This window comes from Staurois parvus, unplaced genomic scaffold, assembly GCF_062004578.1.
Source record: "Staurois parvus isolate SC_StPar_1 unplaced genomic scaffold, SC_StPar_1.0 ptg000834l, whole genome shotgun sequence".
NCBI classification, from domain to species: domain Eukaryota; kingdom Metazoa; phylum Chordata; class Amphibia; order Anura; family Ranidae; genus Staurois; species Staurois parvus.
The window spans coordinates 979,611-1,005,124 of record NW_028318630.1 but is presented as its reverse complement, the minus strand read 5'-3'; the positions used below and the strand labels follow the sequence as shown (position 1 = coordinate 1,005,124).

Genomic DNA, 25,514 nt, shown 5'->3' with positions numbered 1-25,514 from the left:
CAAGCAGGCAGGGGCATGGGCAGCACCCAAAGAAGGACCATACTTCATGTAAACCATGGGGGAGAAAAGACCAAGACTGCAGTGTCACATGACTGTGGCTTTAGGTTAATAAGGGCATTTAGATTGTTTCTAAAACAAGATTAGTTAATATTTGTAGAGGGCTTTATTCTAAATGTGGTAACCAATGCAACATAAATAATTACAATAACCAGTTCAAAGAGCTCAATAGGGTATGAGAGGGAATGCATAGTGGTTTTACACATTTATTTATTTTCTATGGCAAGGACTAAAAAATAAATACACAAATAAGCAAAAAAAATTATTTTTATTTTAGTCAAATAAATATGAAATTTGTGTAGTCTTTACTAAAGTCATGATGTGGAGCTCTATGAACTCTCCTAGCTGTTGAAAAAAAAGTCTGTTATCAGAAAAAGGGCCCATTCACATCTATGCGCTATGGCAATACAGGTTACATGCTTTGCTGTGCTGCAGAGCCCTTTGCTGGGAATGGCACCCCAGTATACCTGTGTACTGTGCTGACCAAACACGCTGCAGGTCTGATTTTCAGTCTGTTGGGATGCACTGGCAGCCAAAACATGTTTTAATGTACATGTGTTAAACTCTCCATAGCTGGTGTGAATGGACCCTAATAATCAAGGTTAATATTACACAGATCTGGATGAATCGGAGCGGAGCAATATAGATAGATAGATAGATAGATAGATAGATAGATAGATAGATAGATAGATATATCTCTATATATATATAAAAAAATAAAAAAAAAAGTCATATCCTAGAACAGAGATGCCCAAATATTTATAGAGACAGCTCCAAATAACATTTTGAGAATAGTTTGGAATTAAACCCCCTTTCTCAAAGGTTTGCTGTAGTTCACAAATCTATCATCAAAATACATAACAATGGAATTGAAATTAGTGAAATAAAGTTTGAGTTTTCCTTTGTGACTTTGTATATTCATTAATACATGCCATCTCTGTACTTTGTAAACTAGATGAACAAACCTGATCGAATGCTGGAAATATGTAGTCTGCAAACTGGATCTCAGCAATGGAGGTAGCGCCAGCAACTGCAACTCCGATGCCAAATCCAACAATCCCCTGTTCACACAAGGGAGTGTTGAAAACTCTGTCTTTACCTGGAAAACAAATTCAGAAACTGACATACTGCTTGTTAAAGTGATCTGTTATACAATCTAGTTAGACTTGAACTCAAACATGAATCACTGCCGGCAGAAGGAAACCCAACTTTGACAGAGTACACAAAGAATCAAGACCAGAAAGAATGTGTCAGTTATTACCAGGCTTTGTAAATAGTGAAGTGCTGGGGCAGACTGCCACATTCTATTATGCAGGACTTTACAGCTCTTTGTATCAGGAAAGCAGGTTATTAGTCCCATAAGCCAAACAGGTCTGGTATGCTTAGTATTTCATAAACCCAGACACACAACCAAGCGGAAATCCTCAAAGCTAAACTGTGTGTTCCATCTTTTAATACCAGAGTCAGAGAAACAGCATATACAGCTACAGTATACACCTACAATATATTCACAATTTACTAGCAATGCAAAATTATAGGCACACCAGGAAACAAAAAACAAAACAAAAACACACAACTTGCATTTTGGGTTTGCTGTTGCTTCAGTGAATACAGGAAGAAAACGCAGTAATCAATGAAGAAGCAAATTTTTCAAAAGGCAAATATAAATACTTGGATACACTTTGTACCTATGTTTACGTACAAAGCTATCCCTGTAGATATCTAAAGATGTTAAAATTAGGTCTATACATTCAACCAACTTCTGATATCCATAGACACTTTTAGTGCAAAGCTACACAGAGAACATTTTTTTCTGGAGCAAGTTATTTATGCCCTGCTTATAAACATTATACCCCTCGAGTGTCACCTGTCGCTGCATTTAGTGCAGCTGGTAATCAATCTCTTAGTCCCGGATGTCATTGATGATCGGAAACCAATCAGCATGGATCAAAAATCATGTGATCACGGTCAGCCATGACACAGTATTCACATGCAAGCTTGAGGCTTCCCTGAAAAAATAAGAGCCTTCAGCTTACAGATAAAAAGTGCTACCTTCAGGCTGAAATGCTATAGGTTTAAAGTGGTCGTAAAGGGTGAAGGTTTTATACCTTCATGCATACCATGCATGAAGGTAAAAACCCTTTTGTGTGCAGCTCCCCCCGCAGCCCCCTTAATACTTCCCTGAGCCCGATCTTAATCCAGCGATGGGCATGGGAGCAGAGGCTCTCCCAGGTTTCTCCCCCATTGGCTGAGACACAGCAGCCAATGGTGGAGGGAACCCAATCTTGATCCACTGGTATGCACGAGATAGCGACTCTCCCATGTCTCTCCCTGCTCATTGGCTTAGACACAGCAGTGGGAGCCATTGAGGAGGGAGAGAGGGTGGGACTGAGCCACACTCTGTGTCCCATAGACACACAAAGGCAGCTCAGGCGCAAGCATGCACAAGTGCCCCAGAGTAAGCGGCATCCTCTGGAGGCACTCAGCCGGGGGAGGATAAGAGGCCAGAAGCAATGATGGTGGACCCTAAAAATTGGAGGATCGGGACTGCTCTGAGCAAAACCATTGCACAGAGCAGGCACGTATGATGTGTTTTTTATTTTAAAGAAAAAATAATCAAACCTTTAGAACCACTTTACCACCTTTATAATGGAAGGTAAAACGATCCTTAATACCTGAAAATTTTTTGACTTTGTAATGTGTTTGTAATAAGTAAATTTGTAATAAGTAAAACTGTACATATTATTGCAGCTAGGTGAAGAGCGTGCACAAGAGCTCAGGGTATGGGAAGAGTAATTTCCCAATAGGCTTTACTTTAAACTGAGAGAACAAGTGTCAGCTTAACTAAAAAAAAAAAAAGTCAGATTTTCATGTAATGGATTACAGCACTGAAGAGATTTTGCTCTAAATGGTATTCAACAATAAATACCAGATTTTAAATGCCGGATATTTTGAAACCAAAAGTCAGGCTTATACTACAATATGCAAGATAAGAGGACCTCTAACCACTTGCCGTCTGGCTGCTGTATATAAACAGCCGGACGGTGGCAATCCAGGGGCAGGTTGCCGTTCATAAACGAAGCCCGCCATTCTGGACTGTGCGCGCTCCCGGGGAGCGCGCAGCACCACGATCCGGTACCCGCTGTATCCTCCGGACACAGTGGAACACCGATCATCGTATGGGACCTCTGTGCAAGGTCCCGATCATGTACCATGTGACAAGCTGTGACCAATCACAGCTAACACAGTAGTTCTCAATGGCTGCAAGAATGCAGCCAGAGAGAAGGAGAAATGATTGCTTTTACAGCCTTTATGGGTGTAAAAGCAATCAGTGTAAAAAAAAAAAAAAAACTTCATCACCCCCCAACAAGTAGTACAGTGTCACCATGATGGCACTGTACTGAAATGGTGACAGTATGTAGAAAAAAAACAAATATGAAAAAATAAAAAATATTAAAAAAAATTTAAAAAAAAAATAATAATTTTTGGTTATAAACTAATTTGGGTTATTTTTTTTTTTACTAAAAAGATAACTGAATAAATTTTGGCCAAGATTTATGATGAAATATTTATTTGCAAAATTTTATAAGAAAAACACTTTTTTTCAAAATGTTTGGACTTTTTTATTTATATAGCAAAAAAAATTAAAATCCCAGTGGTGAATAAATACCACCAAATTAAAGCTTTATCTGTCTCAAAAAAATGCTAAAAAATTAATTCATGGGTACAGTGTTGCAGTTGTCATTCAAAGTGTGATAGCTGAAAGCTGAAAATTTGCCTGGACAGGAAGGGGGTAAAAGTGTCCAGACTTGAAGTGGCTAAACAGAAGTAAGGGTCATATCTATTGAGTCAATACCCTACTGTTATTTCTAGCCTATCCCTATTAATCTGAACAATCATGAAGCTTGTAAATTTACTTACTTTGTGAAGATCCCCACGCATTTACATTCTTGAAATCTGACACCTATTCACTATGCCCTGTGAGTAGGCACTGCTGTATATTTCACAGAGCCTGCCTTTTGAACTACAGAGGTGCTCAGTGGAGAAGTTTCAGGAGGCAGAGTCAGTAGTGGAACACATTACACCATGACTGATTGCAGGCAGGAAGGTACCATGGGATATGAATGCTGAGAAATTAAAAGTAACCAGCAGAGAAGTGGCAAAGCATGCCAAGAATTCAGGGCATTGTGGAAAGAGATGACCAGCTGACAGAATGTACAACATAAAAGGAGAATTTCCAAGTAAGCCTACATCGAACTGTCAAATATAACTATTGTTTGCCTTGCTATTACAAGGGTGATGTTGGAAAATGAATGTGTATGCTGTGACCATAGAACATGTAAACATTTGTAAGTTTTGATTAAATTAAGAGTCTGCAAATTTCAATGCTAAGTAATAAGGTTTGATTAAAGCTTGACCGTACAAGTTGGAATTTCTTCATAGCTATCCCACCCGCTCACCCATCAAAGCCAAAAGGAACCGTCCATCAACCCCAGGTGTATACTGATTCAGTCAGTCCACGGCATTTGTCACATTCTTCAGAGGAAGTCTTCTTTCCCTTTGTACCTTCATAGTCCGTTTCCACAGCCTTTCATGGGGCCATCTGTCAGTATAGACGACACGCAAGAAGAGTCCCATAGAAATTTATGGGGATCCACTGCCCAAGTGTGGCAAGGAAAAAGAAGATCTCCACAGGCCACAGCTGTAAGATTTAGGTAAGTATACATCCTTTAACTAGTTGTAAAAGCTCAAGGTTTTTTCACCTTCATACATTCTATGCCTGAGCCGCATTGCGATCCAGCAGGGGGGGCTGGCTCCCGGTGCTGTAAATCATAGCCAGTGAGCCCATGATGAGAGAGGGCAGAGCCACCGCAATGTGTGTGTATGGACACACAAAGCAGCAGCTTGTGTAGCGAGCCTGCTGGGGTGCCCCCCATAGCAAGCTGCTTGCTCTGGGGGCACTCAGCAGGAGTGAGGGGCCAGGAGAGCCAACGGGGGACCCAAAGAGGATCAGGGCTGCTCTATGCAAAACCACTGCACAAAGCAGATAAGTATAACATGTTTTTTTGTTTTGTTTTTTAATTTGCCTTTAATGTAACTTTTAACTCAGGGGTTATAGGCAATATTAATAGTACATTCTTTGAGAAGTAGCTTTCCTTATCCATAAGAAGCTCACCAACTAGCCCACACATTATTTTACATGCCTTTCTTTGCATATGAATAAGAATCCAATTTAGCAGCTACTGTGCCTTGAAAAAGTATTCATAACCCTTGAAATTTTCTACATTTTGTCATGTTACAACCAAAAACGTAAATGTATTTTATTGGGATTTGATGCGTTAGACCAACACAAAGTGGCACCTAATTGTGAGGTGGAAGGAAAATGATAATGGTTTTCAAATGTTTTTTACAAATAAAATATCTGAAAAGTTTGGCATGCATTTGTATTCAGCCCCAGAGTCAATACTTTGTAGAACCACCTTTTGCTGCAATTACAGGTGCAAGACTTTTTGGGGATGTCTCTACTAGCTTTGCACATCTAGAGAGTTACATTTTTGCCAATTCTTCTTTGCAAAATAGCTCATGCTCTGTCAGATTGGAAGGAGTAATAAACAGTAATTTTCAAGTCTTGCCACAGATTCTCAATTAGATTTAGGTCTGGACTTTGACTGGGCCATTCTAACACATGAATATGCTTTGATCTAAGCTATTCCATTGTAGCTCTGGCTGTACGTTTGGGGTTGTTGTCTTGCTGGACGGTGAACCTCAGCCCCAGTCTCAAGTCTTTTGCAGACTCTTAACAGGTTTTCTTCTAAGATTGCCCTGTATTTGGCTCCATCCATCTTCCCATCAACTCTAACCAGCTTCCCTGTCCCTGTTGAAGAAAAGTATCCCCACATGATGCTGCCACCACCATGTTTCACGGTTGGGATGGTGTGTTCAGGCTGATGTGCAGTGTTAGTTTTCCGCCACACAAAGCATTTTGCTTTTAGACCAAAAAGTTCAATTTTGGTCTCATCTGACCAGAGCATCTTCTTCCTCATGTTTTCTGTGTCCCCCACATGGCTTCTTGCAAACTGCAAGCATGGCTTGTGGAGTACACGACTAATAGTTGTCCTGTGGACAGATTCTCCCACCTGAGCTGTGGATCTCCATGGGTCTCTTGGCTGCTTCTCTATATAATGCTCTCCTTGCCTGGCCTGTCAGTTTATGTGGACGGCCATGTCTTGGTAGGTTTGCAATTGAGCCATACTCTATTTTTGGATGTTGGATTGAACAGTGCTCTGTGAGATGTTCAAAGCTTGGGATATTTTTTTCATAATCTAAGCCTGCTTTAAACTTCTCCACAACTTCCACTAGATTTTAGTTAGGGATATCAGATTAAAGGAGGATGAATATAAATGCACGTCACACTTTTCAGATATTTGTAAAAAATTTTGAAAACCATTTATCATTTTCCTTCCACTTCCCAATTATTTGCCACTTTGTGTTGGTCTATCACATAAAATCCCAATAAAATACATTTACGTTTTTGGATGTAACATGACAAAATGTGGAAAATCTCAAGGGGTATGAATATTGTTTCAAGGCACTGTACATACTGAAGAGTTAAAGAAACTGCCACGAGCTCAGAATAGGCTCAGAGTGCTGCTGAGTCACGACAAGGAAATGCTGTGGTAGTTAAGTACCCACACCTCAATGTTTCATTTTATGGAACCCAGCATCAACAAGACGACTGCTTGTACTTTGATAAATGAAAATTAAAAACACTCCTACCTTATTTACCAGAAGAAATAGAGAGCTTGTGAAAGACTGACCGCCACAAAGTTTTTCCTGCTTACAAGTTTTACAAGCACCTCCAAATGAAAGCACATTAATATACTGAAGGCTTGTAAGAATTTCCTAGCATCAACTGTTATCCTTCCGAATATTCTAAAAGTAGAACATGTAGGAGGCTTGTTTGCTGTATTTGTTCTTTTAATACACTCACTACAAAAGGCACCTTTGCTCTCATGTTACAAAATAACTTTGCTTTCACAACTAATTAAAATCACTTACCCTATGTAAAAACCCATTACATGAATTAAAAGCAGTATTAAACCCAAAACCAAACATTTTAAATATTGCAGCTTACCAAATCAGATGTGGTGGCTGCAGTAATTTTCTTTAGGCTTTTTTTCACTTGTGATCTGGCCAATAATACACCTTCTGTATTAGAGTACCTACACTATGGATGGATGAGCACAGGGGGCACCTTTGGACAGTAGCATTAATAATACGGGGGGGGGGGATGTTAGATATATTAGCAGATTTAATGACACTAACAAATTTAAGCCAAACTCACACTTTATAAGCAGTTACAACAAAATATTTTTCTTCCTTTTGGGATAAGGATTTTACATAAATAGAAGCTAGTCATTGTAAGTACCCTTGTCAATGGTAAATGATTTGTCTCATCCCTCTAACTAATACATCTGCAGGAGAGCTTGTTCTTTTGAAAAACAGATACAAATAAAAGGAAAAAAAGCCTAAAAAAAGAAAAACGATTGCAGCCATCACATCTAAGAATTAGTAAACTGTGATATAATAAACTTTTGCTTTTGGGTTTAATACCACTTTAAACAAAAAGCTAAAGTCATTTGAATCCCAACAAAAGCAAAAAGCTCTTATAAGTTAATCTACTTTCTCCTGCAATAATAGTTAGGAACTCAAATGGTAATGTTAGTCCAAACTATGTGGCAACATACAGTTTGATCACTAGCTATACTTATTGCTAAATATAACCTTTAAAAATAAGCTTTTTCCCCATCAATAACTTTGCTTAATTATCAAATAAAAATGTGGCAATGCAAATTCTTACAACCTTACAGAACATCTAAACTAAAAAAAAAAAAAAAAGGAAAAAATTAAACACACACATGTATATACATATATATGTACAGTGGGGCAAAAAAGTATTTAGTCAGCCACCAATTGTGCAAGTTCTCCCACTTAAAAAGATGAGAGAGGCCTGTAATTGGCATCATAGGTAGACCTCAACTATGAGAGACCAAATGAGAAAAAAAATCCAGACAATCACATTGGATGATTTGGAAAGAATTTATTTTCAAATTATGGTGGAAAATAAGTATTTGGTCAATATCAAAAGTTCATCTCAATACTTTGTTATATATCCTTTGTTGGCAATGACAGAGGTCAAACGTTTCCTGTAAGTCTTCACAAGGTTGGCACACACTGTTGCTGGTATGTTGGCCCATTCCTCCATGCAGATCTCCTCTAGAGCAGTGATGTTTTGGGGCTGTCGCTGGGCAACACGGACTTTCAACTCCCTCCAAAAGGTTTTCTATGGGGTTGAGATCTGGAGAATGGCTAGGCCACTCCAGGACCTTGAAATGCTTCTTACGAAGCCACTCCTTCGTTGCCCGGGTGGTATGTTTGGGATCATTGTCATGTTGGAAGACTCAGCCACGTTTCATCTTCAATGCCCTTGCTGATGGAAGGAGGTTTGCACTCAAAATCTCACGATACATGGCCCCATTCATTCTGTCCTGTACATGGATCAGTCGTCCTGGTCCCTTTGCGGAGAAACAGCCCCAAAGCATGATGTTGCCCCCCCATGCTTCACAGTAGGTATGGTGTTCTTTGGATGCAACTCAGCATTCTCTCTCCTCCAAACATGACGAGTTGTGTTTCTACCAAACAGTTCTATTTTGATTTCATCTGACCATATGACATTCTCCCAATCCTCTTCTGGATCATCCAAATGCTCTCTAGCAAACTTCAGACGGGCCCGGACATGTACTGGCTTAAGCAGGGGGACATGTCTGGCACTGCAGGATCTGAGTCCCTGGCGGCGTAGTGTGTTACTGATGGTAGCCTTAGTTATGTTGGTCCCAGCTCTCTGCAGGTCATTCACTAGGTCCCCCCGTGTGGTCCTGGAATTTTTGCTCACCGTTCTTGTGATCATTTTGACCCCACGGGGTAAGATCTTGCGTGGAGCCCCAGATCGAGGGAGATTATCAGTGGTCTTGTATGTCTTCCATTTTCTAATTACTGCTCCCACATTTGATTTGTTCACACCAAGCTGCTTGCCTATTGCAGATTCAGTCTTCCCAGCCTGGTGCAGGTCTACAATTTTGTTTCTGGTGTCCTTCGACAGCTGTTTGGTCTTCACCATAGTGAAGTTTGAAGTATTTAAAGTATCTTGCGAGCCAGAAAACAAAAAAAGGTCTCCCTAATATACAACATAAAATATATGTCCTCTATATAGTCGGATCGCAAACATCTAACACATAACTACCAATGTGAAAAAAATGTGAATAAAATCCTATAATGTTGCGCTCCCAAAACACTCCAATTTATATATGGAATCACTTTATCTATGTCCTAAAAACCATATGCAGAAAAAATATAAAAATAAAAAAATATATATATAATAAATCAAATGACATAAAAAATATACTGAATTAATATTAAAAAACCTCCGTGATTATACTAAAATAATAACTGTGATTAAAGAATGAATATTACTTCACTTATAAAAAATTATTCAAATGATCAATGTGCATAAATAAATTAATAAATGCATATGTGAAAACAGTGTCCCAAATAATAAAAGTGACTTTGTGCTGTTAATTAATCTTCAATCCATATTGCATGTGAATCCATGACTGATTGTGAATCCTCCCATTAGTGCAGATGTACGCTCACCTCCTTCTCTGCCTATAATTAGGCTATATGCGCTTTTGGTTCTCCTCCTATGGAACCTACTTGACTAGGACTCCCTCCTTTGGAACAATGGATATCCGCCGCTATTGACATATGGTCTGGGATTGATCCCTTCTCCAGAGGATTCAACTCCTCTATACTCTCATCTCCATACGGCTCTCCACATAGGAAAAAGATCTCAACATGGTGTTTTATCCTTTATAAAGATTGGCTTTATTGACTCCAAGTATAACACTCACATGTGTTGTATTCAAAAATCCGTATCACAATGTGAACCGAGTCCTCCGCTGACTGTCAGAGGCATGCACCCGTGGTCCGGCAAACGAACTGACTCCCTCCGAGTGACGTTACAGTCCCACCCCTACGCGTTACGCCACTGGTCACGTGGCTTCATCAGGGGGATTTGATTCAATCAAATCCCCCTGATGAAGCCACATGACCAGTGGCGTAACGCGTAGGGGTGGGACTGTAACGTCACTCGGAGGGAGTCAGTTCGTTTGCCGGACCACGGGTGCATGCCTCTGACAGTCAGCGGAGGACTCGGTTCACATTATGATACGGATTTTTGAATACAACACATGTGAGTGTTATACTTGGAGTCAATAAAGCCAATCTTTATAAAGGATAAAACACCATGTTGAGATCTTTTTCCTATGTGGAGAGCCGTATGGAGATGAGTATAGAGGAGTTGAATCCTCTGGAGAAGGGATCAATCCCAGACCATATGTCAATAGCGGCGGATATCCATTGTTCCAAAGGAGGGAGTCCTAGTCAAGTAGGTTCCATAGGAGGAGAACCAAAAGCGCATATAGCCTAATTATAGGCAGAGAAGGAGGTGAGCGTACATCTGCACTAATGGGAGGATTCACAATCAGTCACGGATTCACATGCAATATGGATTGAAGATTAATTAACAGCACAAAGTCACTTTTATTATTTGGGACACTGTTTTCACATATGCATTTATTAATTTATTTATGCACATTGATCATTTGAATAATTTTTTATAAGTGAAGTAATATTCATTCTTCAATCACAGTTATTATTTTAGTATAATCACGGAGGTTTTTTAATATTAATTCAGTATATTTTTTATGTCATTTGATTTATTATATATATATTTTTTTATTTTTATATTTTTTCTGCATATGGTTTTTAGGACATAGATAAAGTGATTCCATATATAAATTGGAGTGTTTTGGGAGCGCAACATTATAGGATTTTATTCACGAAGTTTGGAGTATGACTGTTTGAGGTTGTGGACAGGTGTCTTTTATACCGATAACAAGTTCAAACAGGTGCCATTGATACAGGTAATGAGTGCAGGACAGAGGTGTCTCTTAAGGAAGAAGGTACAGATCTGTGAGAGCCAGAAATCTTGCTTGTTTGTAGGTGACCAAATACTTATTTTCCACCATAATTTGCAAATAAATTCTTTCCAAATCAGCCAATGTGATTGTCTGGATTTTTTTTCTCATTTTGTCTCTCATAGTTGAGGTCTACCTATGATGCCAAATTACAGGACTCTCTCATATTTTTAAGTGGGAGAACATGCACAATTGGTGGCTGACTAAATACTTTTTTGCCCCACTGTATGTATACATATATATAATACTTTTCTTTCTTGAAATCATGCTTACTTAGGTGGGTACAGCATCTGTCCCTCCTCCCCCCCGGCTCTAAGTGTGAGCACTCACTGATCACATGACTGCTGATTGCCAAGTTCCCACCGCTGCTGTGAGCAGAGAGTCACAACTGTCTGCTCTGCCCCAACCATGCTCACTGGAGAGCTGGGCTGTGGATGGGGATGGAGTTGCTAGCTCAGGCCCTCAGCAGATTGCTGGGAGGCTGAGCCAAGTGCCACTCCATACTCTAGGTGAAACCCGACTTTAAAGTCGGCTGATGTCACTCAGCCAGTCCAGGCGGTGGAAAGATCCTCACAGTGGGCTTCAGCTGAAAATGGGGCACAGGCGTGCAGATTGAACGGCAGTCTTGTGATGTACTTCTCCTTTAAATGTACATCTCCTTTAAATTTGGTGATTGCATTAGTTTTCTTTGTTTTTTTTTTCCCTTTAATTTCATCTGGTGACCTAACCAGTAACACACTTCCTGTTTTAGGGTAACTCCACCCTATAAAGAAGCATCGGACAGCAGCACTGTCAATATTAGGACAGGGACGGGGGGGGGGGGTTAGATTAGCAGATTTAGATGCACTTGACTAATAAATTAACGTCAGACTCCAGCTAACACTTTATAAGCAGTTACAGCAGTTTGTTTTTTTCTTTTGGGATAAAGGTTTACATAAATATAAAATGACCACTGTAAGTACCCCTGTCAGTGGTAAATAGTTTGTCTCAACAGTGCCACTTTTGCAGGATAGCTTGGCCTAATAGAGGAAGTTATTATTATATTACTATTATACAGGATTTATATAGCACCAACAGTTTGCTTAGCGCTTTACAATATAAAGTTGAAAAACAAGAGACTTACTGGCCAGATCAACAGTTACAAATATAGGAAATAAAGCCTATAAAGCAAACCAATGTAGCTTTTACATTAAAAGGCCAAGTTTACTTTTTGAAAAATAAATGCACATATTTCTGCAGATAAAGTGCATTTATTATTATTTTTTCTCACTAGCCTGCAGAGCATTACATATGCAATCAGTAGATCGCAGGTGCAATGCCAGGCACCTGCACACACTGCTCCGCACATCTCCATATGGGCAGACAGCAAGTTTGCAGTTCATAGATTGTACGCCCCTTGAGGGTTAGGGACTGATGTGAATGTACAATATATATGTAAAGCGCTGCATAAATTGACGGCACTATACAAGTACCTGAAATAAAATAAATTCATAGTACAAGTCCATCTGCTGCAGTGGACTTGTAGTTCATTCATTCATTCATTCACACATTCCCTTGAATGAATGATGTGGCTGTGTAGACAGGGAAATGCACAGCCACGAGGTTTTTATATTGTGACAGCGGGTGCAAGGAGAACAATCCCAACCCGCTGTCACAGCTAGGCATCCTGTGGTGCTGCCTATTAACATTACACCCTAAATTTGTATGTATATGTAACTAAAGGTAAACGTATCCTTTAAGGATTAGTAAGCTACAATAAATTATATTTGTATTTCTGGGTTCAGAAAGACTTAAATGGAAATAACATTCACACACTAAAGCATAAAAGCTCTTAAGGATCACAGACCTTTTGTAAGATCGGTACACGTGTGTATACAATACAGATCTTTAATATTAATTTTTCCATTAATTCACATGCAACATCTTTGTAGTACAAATCAACTCCTTATTTTTATGGCTCCAAACATTGTAACATGTGAGCTTCCTTCCAACACCAAATACAGCTTTCACCCTTACTAAGAATGGAAATTTCAGCTTACCATATTGCATCCTATTGTCTTTGGCAATTGCTAGCTCCTTTACAGAATCATAATAGAACACATGGACTTAATTAGACATGAAAAAGAGCCAATATTACTCATCTGAGGAACATTTTTTTTTTTTTTTTTTAAATAAAAGTTCATGTCTCCCATTTTAAAGCCACATACAAGTGAAGCGAAGGGAATTTGATATACAATTTCTGTTTGTATGCTTGGTTTATAAATTAATCTATGCATATAATAGAATATTATGCTATTTTACTTACTATATTGCAAAATAATTGTGCTATATTACTAAAACTAAACAATTAGCCCCCATTCACACTTAGGCATTCTGCTCATTTCCCTACACATGACTACGCAAAATCCTATTCTTTCTGATTGTGTCTGAACATTTGTATACTCAGTCACGCCACACTCAAAAAAGTACATTTTTTTTATGGTTTTAAGACTCCTCCGGTGTTTTTGACCCTATAGACCTCAATGTGATTGCCCGTGAATGCAAAAAATGTGCCTTTTCACAACTGAAGAATTCCTCTCCTATAGAACTGCTCACCTCCTCTTTCAGAGACCAAGAAACAAACTCCTGAAGTACTCGTACAAAATGTTTGTAATGAACCTGAATAAACACTTAAAAATCATCAAGAATACACTTTGCTCGTGTAAAAAAATGCAGAATCTCCAGGTTAGATTGTATGTACCTCGGCTCAAAACAGTTGCTCCCAGCAATGAACGTTTCTGCCTCTATGTAGTAATAGTCTCACTCCCCTAACTCTGTTTGACTGCCTTGGTGCTTTGGAACTGGCCACTCAAAAACCCAGTTCTGTCACATGGGGGCAGTGAGGGTCCTCAGACTTGTGAACGCTCCAAGGCACATACACTAGACTAAATGCCCCTGGGTAGGTGAACACGGCTGCAGGGAATCAAAGGAAAGTGTTAGATAATGAGCTTATGTGGATCTCCATTAACCACTGTAAATATTATTGTAATTATGAATATATTTCAGTTAGAGCTGTATCAGTGTGGGTGTGTAATACAGGTGAAACTCGAAAAATTTGAATATCGTGCAAAAGTTCATTTATTTCAGTAATGCAACTTAAAAGGTGAACCTAGTATATGAGATAGACTCATTACATGCAAAGCAAGATAGTTCAAGCCTTGATTTGTCATAATTGTGATGATTATGGCTTACAGCTCATGAAAACCCCAAATCGACAATCTCAGAAAATTAGAATATTGTGACAAGGAGCAATATTCTAGGCTCAAAGTGTCCCACTCTAATCAGCTAATTAAGCCATAACACCTGCAAAGGGTTCCTGAGCCTTTAAATGGTCTCTCAGTCTGGTACAGTAGGAATCACAATCATGGGAAAAACTGCTGACCTGACTGTTGTGCAGAAAACCCTCATTGACACCCTCCATAAGGTGGGAAAGCCTCAAAAAGGTAATTGCAAAAGAAGTTGGATGTTCCAAAAGTGCTGTATCAAAGCACATTAATAGAAAGTTATGTGGAAGGGAAAAGTGTGGAAGAAAAAGGTGCACAAGCAGCAGGGATGACCGCAGCCTGGAGAGGACTGTCAGGAAAAGGCCATTCAAAAGTGTTGGGGACTTTCACAAGGAGTGGACTGAGGCTGGAGTCACTGCATCAAGAGCCACCACACACAGACGGATCCTGGACATGGGCTTCAAATGTCTTATTCCTCTTGTCAAGCCGCTCCTGAACAACACACAACGTCAGAAGTGTCTTACCTGGGCTAAAGAAAAACAGACCTGGTCTGTTGCTCAGTGGTCCAAAGTCCTCTTTTCTGATGAGAGCAACTTTTGCATCTCATTTGGAAACCTAGGACCCAGAGTATGGAGGAAGAATGGAGAGGCACACACACCAAGATGCTTGAAGTCCAGTGTGAAGTTTCCACAGTCTGTGTTGATTTGGGGAGCCATGTCATCTGCTGGTGTTGGTCCACTGTGCTTCATTAAGTCCAGGGTCAACGCAGCTGTCTACCAGGAGATTTTGGAGCACTTCATGCTTGCTTCCACAGACGAGCTTTATGGGGATGCTGACTTCATTTTCCAGCAGGACTTGGCACCTGCCCACACTGCCAAAAGCACCAAAACCTGGTTCAATGACCGTGGGATTACTGTGCTTGATTGGCCAGCAAACTCACCTGACCTGAACCCCATAGAGAATCTACGGGGCATTGCCAAGAGAAAGATGAGAGACATGAGACCGAACAATGCAGAAGAGCTGAAGGCCGCTATTAAAGCATCCTGGTCTTCCATAACACCTCAGCTGTGCCACAGGCTGATAGCTTCCATGTCACGCTGCATTGAGGCAGTAATTGCTGCAAAAGGGGCCCAAACCAAGTACTGAGTACATATGCATGCTTATACTTTTCAGAGGTCCGATATTGTTCTATGTACAATCCTTGTTTTATTGATTGCGTGTAATATTCTAATTTTCTGAGATTGTGGATTTGGGGTTTTCATGAGCTGTAAGCCATAATCATCACAATTATGACAAATCACGGCTTGAACTATCTTGCTTTGCATGTAATGAGTCTCTCATATATTAGTTTCACCTTTTAAGTTGCATTACTGAAATAAATGAACTTTTGCATGATATTCTAATTTTTCGAGTTTCACCTGTATGTCTTTTCATAAATCCCTGTCCTACAGATAGTTGGGGATGGTTTAAGCCACCAGAGGGAATATTCGATTCATTACAATTTCTTTACTGTGTAGCAGAAGTCTATACACTCCTCTGCTTAGATTCGTCTTTCAGACAGATCCATGTCAGAGTTAGTTTATCTAACAATGGGGCCCAAACCTGTTGGATTCACAAATATCCACTTCAAAGGATCCCTCATTTAGATATGAAGTGAGGGTGGCCAGCCTTTCATGAATGCTCAATTTCCTAGGAAAAGGTCATGAACTGGCATACTTAATTTCCAAAAAGGGTGTGCTAAGATTTACCTTAAAGGGGGTTGGTGGTAAAGGGGATTTGAAATTAGCCAATTATGAAAGGGAATTGATTTGCCCACCAATCAGAGCTACTCCATGAAAACTAATGAAGGAGAGGCCTATAACAATAGACACTAGATGGAGAGAGAAGTTTTGGAACATCAATTACCGGCATGGGGCCCTTACGTACAGTTCCATGATAATTATGGAATATATCCCTTGCATTTTTTGTCTTATGTCTTCTCTGTCTCATCATTTGTATTTTGTAATATGTTAGAGCTTTCTTAATAATGTTTCTTTATGGAACTAGATAGTTTTTGTTAGTTTTAGACCTTGATACTATTTACCAATAAATTTATGTTGTTGTGTTTAAGCTTCCACTTCTGGATGAGAACTCTTAATTTACCAAATCATATCAGAGAAATATTACATTTCATAATCTATAGATTTGGTCAACAAAAGTTATGTTCAACTGGTAGAAACCACAATAAACCTTTGCTTTTAATAAGGGCAGCACAGTGGCTAAGTGGTCAGCACTTTAGCCTGACAGGACTAGGAGTGTCTGTTTTATTCCCAACCATGACACTACCTGCCTGGAGTTTGCATGTTCTCTCTGCGCTTGTGTGAGTTTCCTCCAGGTACTCTGGTTTTCTCCCACACTCCAAAAACATAAAAGGCAAGTTAATTGGCTCCTGTCTAAATTGGCCCTAGTATGTATACAATATGTATGAATGTGAGTTAGGGACCTTAGATTAAAAGCTCCTTGAGGACAGGGACTGATGTGAATGTACAAAATATATGTAAAGCACTACATAAATTGATGGTGCTATATAAATACATGTAATAAAATATTAAAGCACTACTGTAATAAAATATTAAAGCATTAGTAAATATATAGGAAAGTACATTATATTTACTTGTTTTACTTTCTTCAGTTACTTCCTGATTTCCAGGTCTAGACAAATGATGTCCTACATCCCAAGTGTCTCCAGGAGGAAAGGAGGTGTTATCTCAGCTAAGCACACCCTCCTTCCCCAATGCATTAGCTACGGGCAGATGGATTCCAGGAAGTAAACGTTACATGAATCATCTGCCCTTTTTCAAGATGTCCACACCAGAAATCCTAAGGGTGTCTTTCACAGTGATCTCTCAGCAAAATAAAGCAGGAAGACATGGATAGATGGGTGAGTTTGCCTTGATTATTAAAAATTATTATATAGATTTTTGGATTGTGGTAGTCAGATGCAGTTTAGTTCTGCTTAAGAGCTGGTTCACATATATGCGAATTAGACACGGTTTGAAACTATGGTGCATCTTATGGTACCTGTTCACATACATCCAGGGCACTGGCAGTGCGGATTGAAAAAAAGTCCTGTCCGATCTCTGAGCACTGCGGTCCAGTTCAGGTGTGGTTTACAGGCTCACTGACATCTATGGGAACCGCTTCTGAACCACACCCACACTTGTCATGAGTTCATGAACAGGATTTCTGGCCAGTTTTCACTCCTGATCCTGATGTAAACCTGATCTGATCTAAAAATGACCTAAACCGTTGAACAGTTAACTGTCAATTGGTTGTGAAAATGGAGCTACAATTCACACTGCACATGTGTGAATCCACACTTAAGCTGTCAACTGCAAATCTGTGAAAAATGGAGTATAATTTTGCAGCAGAAGTTAATATTGGCTTCACCCTATTATCTTCCTGTTGGTCAGTGAAACTGCCCATTACATTTAAGAACAAAAATACAGGGTTTGTAGATGGGAATAGTGATGGAACGCAGTGCCCGACCCCTGCCCTTCTCACCAACTCGTGACAAAAAAGACCAGCCAATCCTGCACCGCGCTGTCACTTGTGTAACAATGCCACTCTCCGCTGCGCTCTGCACAAAGATTTTCCAGCTCGCGGGACTACAATCTATGTGCCATCAGCCTGAGTGCGAATGTTACTGGGTTAGGTTAATTACGCAATTAACCCTAAGTATTGCGACTTGGAGGCAGCAGTTAAATGGTGTTCAGTACCACATGGAACTACATGTACTACACTTCATTTTGGACCCTTTGATGGGTTATAGTCTGAATGTTAAACATTTTTCAAGGTTCAACTACTACAGCATCATCTCTTCATATGTACATGGTGAATATCAAAAACGTAAGTCATTATTGTTAACAAAAAAATTATTTAAAACATCTAATTATTTTTCTTTCTCCCCTATTTCATTGATAGTACATCTCAATTTAAAAAGGGAGATAAAGAGTGATTTCATTATTTAACCAATATATTTGCTCACATGTTCGAGTGAGATAAAGAATGATCTAAATGTTGAAATAACATATTTGTTCATATGTAATAGAGATTGATCATTTAGCATACTCCTGGTCCCTATTATACTATTAAAAGACACAGCATCTTTTTTTATACAATTTTGATGTTTGCGCTATATATTTTGGGACATTAATATATTATACTAATGCACTCCATTACTACAGTTTTCTTCAACGTGGCACCTGTGGTTCCTGCATGTCCAGAGATTACCTCATCCTATTTGAGAAGGACCTATTCTCCAAACCACAGCAGAACATTTTCACTTTGACCAATTTTGGTGGTATGTAAAATGTGTAACATTTCTTGGTAAATTTTTGAACCATAAATAATACATATATGGGGTCTAATTATTGCTAATTAATGTTTTAGAGCGGTATCCTTTCCCTGAGGAAGAATCTGTATTGAAGTATTCGAAACACGTTGGATATAGGCTGAATGCACTTGTAGTTTCCTCAATTGTGGTTGCAAGATGAAAATCAGCTTTACAGAGATACCGTTAATTTTCTGACGCAACAACACAAATATTGTCAAATCAACATGTCAAAAATTGTCATGTTTTACTGGGGAAATATGGATTTCATGTACTAATGTCAAAACTGCTTTTACAAAAAAATTGTTTGGTTTACTTATAACCCAAGGCTGCCTTAAAAATCCCACCAAACGTAAGGTATAAATTGTTCTATTAGAAAAATAGGGATGATGGCAACCACATAAAAGGTTATACTGGAAGACCTTTTGGATGGTGTTATCTTTTGGATTACAGAGATGAGGTCATGAAAATCCGATTAGACTTTTCTCCTAAATAGTAAGAATTTTTTAAATTTTATTAGTGGTTTAGTGTTGTATATGGGAGTGTACTAAAGGGTGATTTTTTTTTTTGCCAATCCTGGAGTTCTTTGATTATCAAGAGGGAATTGGACACCAGGATTATAATATACTGTATAGGCCTTTACTTAAGGTTAACGCAGGACCAAGCCCTACTGATGGGAAATCATAAATCATGAGCCGTTTGTTATGTCATCACTATGATTCTACCCGTCAACTGCCTAAAGCACATTATAGTATGAAAGTTAGCACTTGGCAGCTGCTGTATACAAATACCATATTTTAAATTTTCTCCAATTTGTAGAGAGTTCCCAAATGCTGAACTCCATGAATGATCTATACTGCTTATTAACATTGGTGCAGCTTGGCACAATAAGTACGCAAATCTCATACCTGATGGGGCGAGGGGAAAGCTGAAAATCACTGTAGTAGTTGGTATTACTATAGTCATAGCTGCTATCTTCGTCTGCTCTGTGTAAGCTGACCACAGGGGTTAGTTGCTCGCCACTGCTGCTATTCCTAGAACACCTTTTATTTAATTTTTTTCGATGAATACAAGTTATTTTCTGATTGGACAGGTAGTGCAGTGAAATCACAATCTCTTTCTTTGGAAAACTGAAAAAAATAGTTTCGGATTCACTGACTCTTTGGTACTTGGATCCTCTGAAGTACTAATATTTCAAATTTTGGTAGATGCTGGAGAGCTGAACAATTTAATTTGTCTCTTTAAACTCCACAGGTGAAAAACCTTGACTTAAGCAAGTCTGCACATGTGTTTTGGCCATTTTCACGAGTTCTACTCTCCCTGCAACATCCCTCCCTCTCTCACTGCCGTCTCTGATCCAATGAGGGAGAGAGTTGGAAGAAGCTCTGCCCTCGTACAGATCGCTGGATCAAGATCGGTAAGTAATGGAGGGGGCTGGGGAGGAGCTGTGCGCAAAAAATTTTTTAACCTTAATGAAGAAAATGCATTTAGGTATAAAAAAAAAACCTTCTGCCTTTAGATCCACTTTAATGAGGTCTTTGTCTGGATTGTTTATAAGATTTCTATATTTATACTAGGTTCACACTTGTGCAGGTGGTTCCCGCAACCACCAGCAGAGAAAAATACAGCCGCTCAGGAGATGCGTGGAGGTACCATTAAGTCACTGGGAACCGCAGTGCACTATGCGGTTTCCCTGCAACAGTGTATTCTGAAAAGGTGCTGGGACGTTTCCCCTGCATTTTCAGTGGATACAGCAGCCCATTCAAATGAATGGGATGCTATGCATGAGCAGTAAAGCCAAGGGGAAACCACATATGTGAACCAGGGCTTAGGGGGTAGGTTTTAAATGGTTATCATTCCGTTAATATTTTAAGAATATGTTTATATACCTATCTTTTTTTTTTCTCTAAATTGAGCGTAATTGTTTTACACAAAGATAGCCGGCTTTAGTTGTTGAAATTGTCTGTGAAGCAGAACAGTATGCAGTGCTACAGGCATTATTTATCACCCTGCCCTATACCAAGATGAAGTCATGTGATGTGTGACAACGCGTTGGGTGGAGCCAGGTGACATCACGTTTACCAGAAACAGTGATTTGAGGTATCCTGATGTTCTTATGTGAAGGCGATATTGCCTTTTATTTACATGTGTATTATCCTTAATACATTTTTTTTTTGTGAATACTACACTATGGTGGTTCCCAGTTTGCTTTGAGTACATTTTAGGAACCAGGCAGAACCAGACCCCCTTAAAGGGGAACATACCTACAGTGTCAGACAGTGTCTGGGCTTGGAAGAGTGTCCTTTTACCTACTGGGTACCCCTGAAAGGTGGTTTTCTATTCACATTGTGATCTATACTGTGTGGATCATAAGTTGAAGGTGAAAGCACAATTCACAGAGGTGGAGCATCTGTGTGATGTGCAGCACTGGGGTTGGGAGATTAATTGCAAGAAGAGAATAAAGGACTTTGGTCATGTTTACACTTTCGACTTTATTTTATTTGCATTTTATCACTATTGATGTTTCTATGGTTTGATGTGTAGCAGCACAGCTGTGTTATCACAGTTCAATTGCAATAGGATAACAGGGACTCTTTATTCATGTCTACATTCTTGATTTCTATTTCATCACTCTATGGTTGATGTGAAACTGGTATTACTGGTATTTATCCTCAAACTCAATCTTTCCAAAACTGAGCTCTTAGTATTTCCCCCAGCCCGTGCCACCTCCACTGACTTCACCATAAATATCGATAACCCAATCATCAGTCCATCCCCTCATGCCAGGGTACTAGGTGTAATCCTAGACTCCCATCTGTCCTTCCAGCCCCAGATCCAATCGCTGATAAAATCATGTAGACTTCACCTCCGCAACATCTCCAAGATACGACCGTTCCTAACCCCAGAAACCACTAAGCAACTTATTCACTCCCTTGTCATATCACGCCTCGACTATTGTAACTCCTTCCTCATTGGCCTACCTCATCGCAGGCTATCCCCAGTCCAGTCCATCATGAATGCTGCTGCCAGACTCATCCACCTTACTAACCGTTCTGTATCTGCCACCCCTCTCTGCCAATTCCTTCACTGGCTCCCAGTTGCCCAACGGATAAAATACAAAACACAATGACATAAAAAGCCATCCACAACACTGCACCAAATTACATAACCGATCTGGTCTCTAAATATTACCCAAACCGTACTCTCCACTCCTCGCAAGACCTCCTACTCTCTAGCTCCCTTATCTCCTCCTCCCATGCTCATCTCCAGGACTTCTACAGGGTGTCCCCCATCCTCTGGAACTCCCTACCCGAATCTATCAGACTATCGCCTACTCTACTTACTTTTAGGCGATCACTGAGAACCTATCTCTTCAGGGAAGCCTATCCCGCCCTCTGCTAATACTGGATTCCTCTACTCTTCCAACCACTCCATCCCCCACAGTTATTACCTACTGTATTGTGCCATTAACCCCTCCCTCCTAGATTGTAAGCTCCAAGGAGCAGGGCCCTCAAATCCCTCTTGTATTGAACTGTATCGTTACTGTATTGTCTCCCACTATAATGTAAAGCGCTGAGCAAACCGTTGCCGCTATATAAATCCTGTATAATAATAAATACACTTTTGGTCTAGTGTGCATTTTTTTATCTATCTAGCAGCACAGCAGTCATGACAAATATAACTCATGAATCCCTTGTGCACGCTATCAGCCTTAACTAGTTAACAGTAAATGAAGGACATTCTTGCTGTAAGAAATGTCATTGTTGACTAAGTCATGGGTTGCAAGATGTGAATACTTCTGCTTCTGCATGCTAATAAGATCTATTTGGTTAAAGGACACTGTACTTCTGCTTGCGTCAATGGCTCAGCTGAAACCAAGGGCACACGTTTTCCAGGCTGTGTGCTGACTATAGGTGAAAGCACTATCCAGGTTACACAAAAGCATCTGCGTCACTAACAAGGGAAAACATTGTGATGCTGTCCATTTCAATTAACCTGTTTGTATAAATTGTCTGAGATCAAACAACTGAAAATAGCTGGCGTGCTCTTAGCATCGGGCAGAAAAATAAATGAGCAAGATAACTCATGTACAATATGCAGCAGCAAGGATGGTTACCCAAAGGCATGTGGAACAACTGCATTACCATTAACCTAAATTAAAAGGACCACAATGGAACATGGTAATTAAACTAATGAACATCTATGCTTTTAAAGCAAACCTGTCTTGATAAAATATGTCATCTACAATTGTTTCTTCTGAAATTGCTAGTTATCTGGTTGTCATTCTGAACTTTTTTTTGACTCAACTACAATTAGAACATAACCCTGTAAAATATTTAGGACGTAAATTTGCAAATTTCTGCCTTTTATTTCTAAGGTCTCCAAGAGATGACATTGAAGGCCCAGACCAACAAACACTGACTTATTTACATTCAGTAACTATGGAGTCTGCAGTGTACAGTTAAGTCCCTTTCACCCAGGATGGATTAAGTCCTGATCAGCAGGAGATCAGCTCATAGATCCCCTGCTGATCAGAGGAGAGCAGGTAGATGGCACATCCATGTCCACTCAGTTTGTGCAGAGCAGAAACAGACAAAGCCCGCTGTGCTCTTTGGGCGGAGTTTATGGAATCCACTGTGTTTACACCCGACTACCCTTTTTCGATCTGCCTAGATGGAAGAGGACGGATCAGACCTGGAGGTAGGCGGGTGTAAAACGAACTTGTGTCCATCTGTCCACAGGAATTAATGAACCTTCGGTCAGGTCTGCCTCAGAAACTGATAAGTGGACCTGATCGGATATTCCATGTGAAATGGGCTTTAGAGTCCAATCATTGGTGTATTTAGGTTTTGTGCTGCCCTAGGCAACACAGAAATTGGCGCCACACACACACACACACACACACACACAAAGTGCCTGACATTGACCGAGAACACCCCTGCCCTCCACATGAGCCTTACATTACCACTGCCCCCCATACACCAGCCACCATCCCCCATAGTGAGAGAGAGAAAGACACTCATCTTCACAGCTCCAGACTTCCCCAGGAACGAGAGTCGGGCTGTGCATACACCGTTATGAAACCCACAGCATCTCTCGGAACCCACCAGGTCCCCATGCCATGTGTCCCTTCTTTCATCCCATCTTCCAAGGGGCAGTGCTGCACCCCCTGAAAAATGCTGCCCTAGGCAAATGCCTTGTTTGCCTTGTGGTAAATACACCCCTGAGTCCAATATGCACAGGACCAGGACTGAGAACAAGGAAGGTATTCATTTACTGCAGTTCTAGGCAATTATGACATTTACATAAGAAGGCGCTGCTGTCCTGTTAAAATTCTGGTTTAAAATAAAAATGGATTCAAATTTACATACACTGATTAAAAAGTGTTCCTTTAATGTTTTTGAGCAGAGTATAACATCAAGGCAATTAAAGTCCTGGGATATTGGTCAGTTAAGTTTCTAAGGGGGTTGTTAATCAGTTTCAGCTAATTTGGTGTTAATGAAATTAACAACAGGTGCACTAGATGAGTAACAATGACACGACCCCCAAAACAGGACTTGTTTTACCGGTGGAGGCCAATAAAAAATGTTTCCCTAATCATCTTTTCTGACTGTATTTGACTAGTTTTGCATTTGGCTAGGGTCCATATCACTACTGGTAGCATCAGGGGACACCTGGACAGAGGATGCACAGGCAGTCCAACTCCTTCAGGATGCCACATCAATACGTGCCATTGCCAGAAGGTTTGCTGTGTCTCCCAGCACAGTCTCAAGAGCATGGAGGATATTCCAGGAGACAAGCAGTTACTTTAGGAGAGATGGGACAGGGCCGTAGAAGGTCGTTAACCCATCAGCAAGACCGGTATCTGCTCATCTGTGCAAGGAGGAATAGGATGAGCACTGCCAGAGCCCTACAAAATAACCTCCAGCAAGCCACTGGTGTGAATGTCTCTGAAAAAACAAAATCAGAAACAGACTTCATGAGGGTGGCCTGAGGACTCGATGTCCTCTAGTGGGCCCTTTGCTCACTGCCCGGCACAATAGAGCTCGATTGGCATTTGCCATTGAACACCAGAATTGGCCGGTCCACCACTGACGCCTTATACTTTTCAGAGATGAGAGCAAGTTCACCCTGAGCACATGTGACAGACATGAAAGGGTCTGCAGAAGCCATGGAGAACGTTATGCTGCCTGTAACATCGGTCAGCATGACCACTTTGGTGGTGGGTCAGTGATGGTCTGGGGAGGCATATCCATGGAGGGATGCACAGACCTCTACAGGCTAAACAATGGCACCCTGACTGCCATTAGGTATCGGGATGAAATCCTTGGACCCATTGTCAGACCCTATGCTGGTGCAATGGATCCTGGGTTCCTCCTGGTGCATGACAATGCCCGGCCTCATGTGGCAAGAGTATGCAGGCAGTTCCTGGAGGATGAAGGAATTGATACCATTGAATGACCCCCACACTTGCCTGATCTAAATCCAACAGAACACCTCTGGGATATCATGTTTCATTCCATCCTTGCACCTCAAGACTGTCCAGGAGCTCAGTGATGCCCTAGTCCAGATGTGGGAGGAAATACCCCAAGACACCATGCGTTGTCTCATTAGGAGCATGCACTACGTCCGGTGATGTCATCATGCCCAACACCGCATTTCAGCCTTCCATCCTGATTCTCCTCCACACTCAAGCCGGCTTTTGGGGTGAGACGAGGGACAACC

General features: G+C 40.3%; 1 protein-coding gene across 2 annotated transcripts in view; it reads right to left on the bottom strand.

The window, feature by feature from the left end:
* Positions 1–25,514, bottom strand: part of BCKDHB (branched chain keto acid dehydrogenase E1 subunit beta) — a 275,645-nt gene that overhangs the window by 188,622 nt on the left and 61,509 nt on the right. For both annotated transcript variants that reach the window (XR_016306628.1, XM_089655349.1), the window contains exon 4: positions 1,023–1,156. Coding sequence is in view for 1 of the 2 variants with exons in the window: in XM_089655349.1 (XP_089511475.1) it covers positions 1,023–1,156 (134 nt within the window). In the remaining variant the exon portion in view is untranslated. The remainder of the gene's footprint in view (positions 1–1,022; positions 1,157–25,514) is intronic.